The sequence below is a fragment of the Colossoma macropomum genome, unplaced genomic scaffold (assembly GCF_904425465.1).
Source record: "Colossoma macropomum unplaced genomic scaffold, Colossoma_macropomum, whole genome shotgun sequence".
Classification (NCBI taxonomy): Eukaryota; Metazoa; Chordata; class Actinopteri; order Characiformes; family Serrasalmidae; genus Colossoma; species Colossoma macropomum.
In genome coordinates this window covers 22,828,974-22,838,583 of record NW_023494807.1, presented here as the reverse complement: position 1 = coordinate 22,838,583, position 9,610 = coordinate 22,828,974, and the positions used below count along the sequence as shown (strand labels likewise).

The 9,610-nt window shown below is 41.2% G+C and overlaps 1 protein-coding gene across 1 annotated transcript in view; it reads left to right on the top strand.

Moving 5' to 3' along the window:
• Nucleotides 1-4,351: 4,351 nt before the first annotated feature.
• Nucleotides 4,352-9,610, top strand: part of pde1cb (phosphodiesterase 1C, calmodulin-dependent b) — a 144,302-nt gene continuing 139,043 nt past the window's right edge. The window contains 1 exon segment of the mRNA XM_036556098.1: nucleotides 4,352-4,676. Coding sequence (XP_036411991.1) covers nucleotides 4,592-4,676 — 85 coding nt within the window. The 5' untranslated portion in view covers nucleotides 4,352-4,591.

Genomic DNA, 9,610 nt, shown 5'->3' with positions numbered 1-9,610 from the left:
CAACTTCAGTTTTGTCTATCTTTTTTTTTGGGGGGGGCGGGGTCCCTTTACTATTATGAAAAGCCAATGGAATGTTTACTGATACAGGAGTCTGCAGTCTGTAGAAATAAAAATCACACTACATCAGGGTTGTCAAACTCAACCACTAAAAGGGCCATATTAAAAAATCTCAGCAAATCTGTGGGCGAGCTGTGTTTTTATATCATTTGTACTTAACATTTTGTAATGACCCAAATGGGCCACTGTTTATTTAAAATATGCCAAAACTGCAATAGCAAAATAGGCATTGAATGCTTATTCAAAAATAATTCAAAATAAAAGTACATTTTTTAGGAAGTTTTTTTTTTAAACTGCCTATTTGCTTGAACTAGACACCAGGCATCTTGTCTTTTTGTGTAACCGCTGGCCCATAGATTGTTGTTGGGGGAACGGGGTCAAGCAGTGCATGCTGGGGACTGTAGTGCATCTCAGGAAAAAACAGGCTAATAAGAATAGAAAATGAAAATCATTTTAGGGGGCTAAATAGGACTGTGTCACTGGCCTGAGTGGGCCCATCGGCCTTGTGTTTGACACATGGGCATTACGTTGTAATTATATTACATTATAAAACTTACATTATCCCACCTCGCCATGTAAATCTAATCCTGTCTGAATGATACTTTAGTGACACTAATATCAAACCTTTGATGTGTTATTTTATATTTAGAAACTGACAGTTTTATTTTGGGTGGTCATAAAAATTACATAGGGTTTTTGTGTTAAACTAGTGGTCACTCAAGTATTTACCCAGAAAATGTTTAAATACTAAAGTGAAGTAGGAAAAGCAAGTAAGTAAATGTGAAGGTGCTGCAGGTTGTCCACTTGCTCCATTCAGCGAGGCACTAAGTGCTCTACCACTGCACCATGGACTTCTAATTCAACATTAAACGCATTCAGGTCATGCCAGCACCAGTACACAGAGAGGGGGGACAGCACGTTCTCTTCACACACATTCAACACATTGCTTAGATCCCTCTTGACAATTACAGAGGCTAACTTGCCACCATGTACTTTAAGTTTAATGAAAACACGTTATATGTGCCTCAAGTCCCTGTGATACTTACATATTGACACATTGATCCTTTGTACCAGTGTGCCTAATGTGCCCACTGTGCTGTTGTACAGTAGCATTATTTGCATAATACCCCATGATCTAATCAAAGGAGCGGCTCAATGTTATGTTTAAGAACATAAGAGAAAGCTTAATATGACCCAGATTTCTGCCTTTGGCTGCTCTTGTTCCAAACGTGAAAGATACATGTATAAAACTGCAGAAGCCAATTAAAGAACATGGTTTTGTTAACGAAGCCTCCGAGTTTTTTCCCATTAAAGCGACTCTCCATCAGCATCACACAGCCGCTGCGGTTGCCTAGTGACCGACGCACACGAGAGATGTGGTACAAATAACGCGACCTTGTGAAAATGCTGTGTTCCACATGCGCATGAAAGGAGGCTACAAAAACTGTGGTCCTTTCTACAAGAAAATGCCAGCAGCCCACTTTGAGCTCTGCAGTGATGGAAGAAAATGCTCAGTCTGAACAGAACTGAAATAGTCAGGAGCTACAATTAGCAAGGAAACAGTTTCCGCTTGTCTTGAGCTGCCATTAGGAAGAGAGCGAGAGAGAGAGAGACCAAGAGAGATACTGTTTCATTATTTCCTTTTCTTCTTTCTGAGCCACTTATTCTCTTTTTCAAACATATCCTTGCCCATTGTCTTTCTTTTGCTCTCTCTCTCTCTCTCTCTCTCTCTCTCTCTCATTCATGGTGCTTTATTGGCATGATAACTAATGCCACATTTATATTGCCAAAGCTTGAATTATAGAATTGGAGAACACTGAAGGAAGGAAAACTGAGTCTGAAAAAACAAATGAAGACATAAATAAATGTACATGCTTACACCTTGTATCTACACTCATTGTCCATATTTTCAGCTCCACTTGCTGTATTGGTGCACTTTGCAGATCTACAATTGCAGACTGCAGTCCATCTGCATACTTTGCATGCTTTCACCCTGCTCTTTGATGGTCAGGACCTTTACAGGACCCCCACAGAGCAGGTATCATGTGGATGGTGGATCATTCTCACCACTGCAGTGACACTGACGTGGCGGTGCTGTGTTGCGCTGGTACGAGTGGATCAGACCCCTAAAGTAAAGCTAGTGTCACATTTTGTTAAAAAAGGCAAAAAATCAGAAAATGGGTATATAAGACATGCAGTAATCCATGAACTCATACAGATACAGTAATGCAGTAATTTTGTGTCAGTACAGCCTTCAGGGAGTGAATCACAGCTCTATCACTGCCGCTGAATCACTGTCAATCACAGTGAATCATTCTGAATCACTCTGAATCACTTTGAATGGTAAACACAGCTGTAGTATTAATGGGTTTTCCTCTACAGGAGATACTGAGTGTGTTCAATGGAGATGGGCAAGCTGAGTGTGTGAGGGCTCTCCTCATCCTGACATTACTTCTTACATCTCTCATCTCTCTCTCTCTCTCTCTCTCTCTCTCTCTCTCTCTCTCTCACACTCACACACACACACACACACACATCAGGTGATTACCTTTTCTCACATCCTGTTTTAGACAGAGTGTGATAGCAAAGCGATCTATCTATCCGTGTGTGTGTGTGTGTGTGTGTGTGTGTGTGTGTGTGTATACGCACACACACACACCCATACATACAAAAGCCTATGATCTGTCGTATATACAGAGTATATGGACAAAAGTATTGGGACACCTACACATTACGCCCACAGGAGCTATTATTATATCCAATTCTAAATCCATAGGCATTAATGTGGAGTTGGTCCCCCTTTACTGCTATAACATCTTCTCTTCTGGGAGGCTTTCTACAAGATTTTGGAGTGTGTGGGAATTTTTGCCTATTTATCGAGAAGAGTATTTGTGAGGTCAGACACTGATGTTGGAAGAGAGGGCCTGGCTCTCAGTCTCTGTTCTATTTCATCCCAAAGTTGTTCAACGGAGTTGAGGTCAGGGCTTTGTGCGGGCCAGTCAAGTTCATCCACACCAAACTCACCCAGCCATGCCTTTGTGGACCTTGCTTTGTGCACTGGGGTACAGTCATGAAACAGTAAAGGGTCTTCCCCGAACTGTTCCTACAAAGTTCAAAGCGTACAATTGTCCAAAGTGTCTTGGTCTGCTGAAGCATTAAGATTTCCCTTCACTGGAACTAAGGGTTCTAGGCCAACCCCTGAAAATAACCCCATAGCATTATCCCTCCTCCACCAAACTTTACAGTTGGCACAGTGCAGTCAGGAAGGTAACTTCTCTTGGCATTCACCAAATCTAGACTCATCCATCAGTCTGCCAGATAGAGAAGCGTGAGTTGTCACTCCACAGAATGCGTTTCCACTGCTCCAGAGTCCAGTGGCGGCAAGCTTTACTCCATTCCCCCTGATGCTTGGCATTGTGCATTTTAATCTGGGGCTTGTGTGTAGCTGCTCGGCCATGGAAAGCCATTTCATGAAGCTCCTGATGCACAGTTCTTTTGCTAATTGTTCCTTCCAGAGGCAATTTGGAATTTGTTAGTTAGTGATTTAACAGAGGATAGACACTGCGCTTCAGCACTCGCTGACCCCATTCTGTGAGTTTGTGTGGTCTGCCTTTTCATGACTAAGCTGTTGTTGCTTCTAGGTGCTTCCATTTCACAGCAACAGCAATCACAGTTGACAGGGGCAGATCTAGTAGGACAGAAATGTTGCAAACTGACTTGTGGCAGAGGTGGCATCCTTTCACAGTGCCATGTTTAAAGTCACTAAGCTCATCAGTATGTGTTCTACTGCCAGTATTTGTTTATCAAGGCTGCAATGCTGTGTGCTTAATTTATCCACCTGTTAGCAATGGGTTTGGCTGAAACACCTGAATAACTCACAATAATTAATTAACCAATATAATATGAGCATGCACACACACACATACACATATGTATATATTTATATGTGTGTGATGTAATATTATGTATGTATAAATGTATGCATTCATCTGTCTATCTATCGGTCTATCTGAAAAGGCAGAAATGACAGCCTTTGTGCCATAATGAGCGATTCAAGCACCAAATGAATTGAACTGAAATGAAAATTACATAGTTGGTAATCATCAGTATCTGGGGAAGTCATAATTCAGAACAATGCCCATTATCTGTGAGTGTGTGTGTGCGCACAAGTGTGTGTGTGTGTGTGTGTGTATGTGCATATAGACAGTGTAACAGTGAGTGTGACACAAAAGAAATACACAAAGGAAGAGAGAGAGAATAATGTGCTTTTTCTTGGGGGACTGAGAGGGAAGGTCAGGGCTGAGCAGAAAGAGGAGGAGGAGAGAGAAAGAAAGAGAGAGTGATTGCTTCCTCCCCATCACAGCTTCACTCCGGAGGTCTCCACACACGCGCTCACACTCCCGAACCTTCTCACACTCCACTCTTCAGTCTGACGGAATTGTAAATGTGTAAATTAAAGTAAGCCCAAAGTATCGGAGCTGAGCTGCTTTAGAGAATCTGGAGAGACTGTAAAGGAAAGAAAGAAGAACGAGGGATGTCGGAGGCAAGCTCCAGGAAGAAGAGCTATAAGAAAGGGAGGAGTGCTACTTTCAGTATCGATGGATTCAGCTTCACCATAGGTAAGACTCATGAGAAGAGAGAGAGAGGGAGCTTGTAGAAAAGCAGCTGGATGTTGTTTGTTGGTTTAGCTTGAATTGTATTGCAAAATATCTGACTATGAAACGTGTTGCTTTGGTTTGTCACTGAAATGGGTCACCAAAAGTTGTTATGGCAACCTGTAAAGACCAGTACTAGGTGAAATCTGAATGGTTGTACACTCTTAAAAACATACTGAAGGTTCTTAAATGGTTCTTGACTTGGATGTATGTTTCCATGGAAAAAAACCTTTAGCTGGTGTACAGCTTTTACATTATGTGGAGATCCTTTAAACTTCAGAGAGCGTCTTCTCACATGCTTGTATTTACAATTGTGGTTCTTTAAAGAACCAAAAACTGAAAGGTTCTCTAGGGAACCAAAAGTGGTTATGTAACAGTTTGTTTGGTTGTGAAGTTCCTTCAGTTCTTCTCCAGCTCAAGAAATGTCTGCTAGGTTGTATCCGTACTGCTCTATCTGTGGCGGTCCAGGGGAGCATGGGTTCCCCTTTTGGAGTTCTTGTCAGTGTTTTGGTCACACTTTATTTTGATGGTAGTGTATAGATTATCTACAAATGCTTAAAGGTGATATATATGACATTTTAAACTTGAATATAGAAAGCAAACAACTATTTTCTGTGTAAAGACAGTGGTGTAATGGCATCCTGAACAGAGAATGAAGTCACACCCCCTCAGTGTGTGCTGTAATCCGAGCTTCTCTGTTTTTTGTTTTCATAGCCGGTCCGGCTGCCCGTGCATGTTAGTCCTGCGCTATGAAAACGTTGGCTCTCCAAACGTTTTGTTTTGCCCTGCCTAGACACTGACGGCGCACATAGCATGCGTGCACAATTTAAGGCAGAATGGGAAAATTCGAGCAATAAGCTGAGGCACTGAATGTAGTCTTAACTTCTGCACCATTTAGGGTGGAACGGTAAAATTTGAACAAGAAGCTGAGTTGCAGAATGTCGTCTTAACTGTTGTACCTTTTAAGGTGGAACGGGAAAATTCGAACAAGAAGCTGAGGCTGCTGAATGTAGTCTTAACTGTTGTGCCTTTTAAGGTGGAACTGGAAAATTGGAACAAGAAGCTGCGGCTCTGAATTCATTCTTAACTACTGCAAGTTTTAAGGTGGAACTGGAATATTTGAATAAGAAGCTGAGGCTCTGAATGTAGTCTTAACTGCTGCAGCTTTTAAGGTGGAAATGACAGAAATTCAAACAAGTAGCTGAGACGCTGGAATGTAGTCTTAACTGTTGCGCCTTTTAAGGTGGAACGGGAAAATTCGAACAAGAAGCTGGTGAAAAAGAAGCTGACTTCAGCTTCATTGAGAGTTGAAATGCATGAAAATGGATGAGGAGGTTGCTCCGGCTGGACAGGTGGGTAACGTTAATGTATTTTTGCTATATTTTGCACAGAATCAGTAGGTTAGTACTGTTTTGTCCTGTTTGCGAATGTTTGTGATAACAACTGGTTAGCTTCAAAGCAGAAACTGTAGCAACAGTTTTCTAACCCACAATTAACGTTACTTAGTTAATTAGTAACTAACTTAATTAGTTAGTTAATTACATGCTGTGTGGTTGTTCACTCTGTTATATCATGGTATGTGTGTGTACAACGTTTGGAAAGGGTTTTATGGCCACAAAGATCTAAAAAAAGCAAGCAGGTTGTTCTTGACAATATGCATCCATGAATCTGGAGGGCGGAGCTTCGGAAAGAGCACTGAAGGGAGGGGTGTGTTTATTTTGCTGTTGAGTTCAAATATCCACACTTGTGCTGCAGAATCATATAGTGCTCCTTAAAATTTTTTTCACAAACTGGTGAAATTCCGTTGATTATCAACAGCTGTAGAGTTAGGATTAGGATAAGGGTTAGAGTTAGGATTAGGTTTAGGTGTTGGGGTGAGGGGAAATTTGATCTTAGACCAGTGGTCTGTGAGGTATTGTTATAACAGACGCAACCCCATCCTCCTCCTCGTGTATCTAGTGTCGTACCTACCAGTGATAATAAGTTCCAAGACCGGAAACTGGATCCAAGGTCCAGATATGAAGACCTCTGGCCTGTAGTAATGGCTTAATCTAACACAGCGTTTTGAATGTAGTGGTCTGCCACAAGTGTTTCCCAAGTATTTTTGGACATAACAGTTGAACATAGCATTTTTATAAGGTTAAAACTTCCATTAAGGAGGGCCTAATCAGTTAAGGCTACTGCAAATAACTTGATGACTTAGCAACTACGTAAACTTAAAGCCACACTATATAAGATTTGGAGACCTTTCTGGTAGAAATGTGGTGGAACATTTTGTAACATTGGTCAGACACCCTCCCCGAAGCGAATACATCTGATGATTGCGAACAAAATTAGAACACGCCGTCTTCCAAAGATGTACGTGAACTATCTACCAATGTCATCAAATTATTGTTTGATACTGAAACATTCAGGCAGACCTTCTTTTTAAGCCTGTGCATGTGACGTTACTATGTAAAGACGTATGATGTGGTCCCGTAGAATTAGTTAGCCACCACTGACTAATTATTATTTCAGGCTTTACAGGGTGACATCATATTTTAGTGTGTTCTTTTCCTCCTGACTCAATAATGCTACTTTCAATTTTAGCAGAAAAATATTACATAGGGCAGCTTTAACTTGCAACTAAGGCTAAACTTCAGTCCTGAAGCTCTTTAGTGGCTTTAGTGGACTCAGAAGTTTAGGTAACTTGTAATGTAATTATGTGAGCATGACTATGCCATGACCACCAAAATGCCCATGTGCACATACTTGTGGATTGGTTTCTCAGAGTGAGCATTAGTTTAAATGAATGGTTCTGTGAAAAATTAAACCATACTGTGTCCTAAACCACTTCAATAAGTCTGCACAACCTTAATGAAGACCTAGATGCAGTTTGAGAGACGTTTTGGAGAAGAATTTGCGGAGACAATTTGGGCAGCAACATTAGCCTTGTAGATTGAGCGCTAAACTTCAGAAGCAAAATTTGGACACCAAACATGTCTTGGCTGATCAGCAACATCTGGGGTACGTGGACAGTTGTGTACATTAGGATTTTTGCCAAAACATTTTTTTTAAGGTTTGGGAAATGCTATGTGATGTTAATAGATATGTAACTGAATGTAAGTGTTAGATCATCAATGTAAAGCAATAGCAGTGTTTTCTCCTCACACTCTTACAGAACTTTTCCTTTTGACTCTTGGTTCCTCTTCGTTTGCTTTCCTCATGCTCTCATTTTAATGCATTGAAATCGCTATACTCCTAAATAAAATTGAAGTGATTTCAGCATTAAACATTTTTGAAAGAATCCTTCCGGAAGAAAAACTTACAGCACATCCAAATATTGGAGAATTGGGGAACAACCTGAACAGCTTGCTAGCAACATCAGGACATGATTTATTTCTGTCTGGTTCCCTCCACACTCCATTGCCCATTAGAAGCTTATAAATATCTAAGAACTGGAACGGCACCAGCAGGACTGGCTCTGTAGAGGGGTCCGTTTGAGGTGACAACATGGGAGAGCGCCATGGCAACCAGAGATGGGGTTAGAGGGCGATGTCTCGCTCTTCCAGACACACGCGCACACACACCCACACACACAGTATGAACACTGTCAGACCTTTTAGTTGCTGGCACTTCTCCTGTTACTGTCTGGTCTCTCTTAGGGGGATCTTGCTTTTAGGCATTAGATTAAAGGAATAGTTTGGTGTAATAATCAGTTTCATACAGTTTTACCCTTAATCTAAATGTAGTTGATCAACCAAGACATAGTTGGTGTCCAATGATTCCTTTAGTTTTGCATTGGAGCTACAAGGCTAATGTAGCTAAAAAGTAATGGAAGCTTATAGCCACCCTTAGCATTGTGCAAACTGCATTCTTAGCTCTCCCGCTTAAAACTATGTTGAGTTGTCTCCACTGTATGACATCCTGTTACTAGTAAACATGGACAAAAGTGCACCACTTGGCTAACAACAGTGATAGCTACTATCTTGAAGACTAAATTGTATCTCTTACTTTTATTCAAATACTTTGCTTTACATATCTAAAGTTTCTTTTATTAATAAATCAAATGGAAGTGATGTGGCAAGTGAACTAGAAGGCTCTCATTTAGAGACGCTGCTGCCACTCATCTGCGATAAAATGCGCTGTTACCCTGAAATAAGATCCAGTGGTAACGGGTGTCCATACAGCATGTTACATCCTTCCTGCTTTCTTTAGTCAGTTTATAATTTCGGTTTTGGTCTCGTTGTAGAGAGAGAGAGGTGGTATTTTCGAGACTGGACGCTGAATCTCGGCTCCAAAGTGTGCAGCATAGCGCAAAAGCCCTGGTTCTCAACGACTGAGAACAGACAGCAGGTCACATAGCCCCGAAGTCTGGCCTCGCCAGTAGCGAACGAAAAAACAGATTAAGACGAACATTTGGAGGACTTATTCGCATTTATAAGCAGCGCGGTTGGTTAAATCTGCAACGAGAGACTGTCTTTCTCTAAAAGGTTGCGAAAATGAACTCGCTTCTCTTTCGAATTTTCCCGTTCCACCTTAAATGGTGCAGCAGTTACTAAGGCAGAATTAGAAAAATTAGACGGGAAAGTTAGAACGAAGAGCGAATGAGAAGCGACTTCAGCCTCGTAAAACAGCCGGATGCTGAGACATTTTACAAGAAACTCTAGTTTTGAAGAAAAGTTTTCTGGCGGAGATGGAAGCTTAAAGCAGAGTAAAGTAAATCTGCGCTCTCGTTTATATTTTTAGCCTAAACTAGGACATTAACACATACTGAGACATACTGGACATTAAATGTTGTGGCTCCCAAGGTGGTTTGATTTTTGTTGAAAGGACAAAATGGCTTTTCTTAACATTTGGGTTTGATCTAACCTGGCTTTTAATGCAGAGCTGTTCGGATTTCTCATTCATCCAGTGGT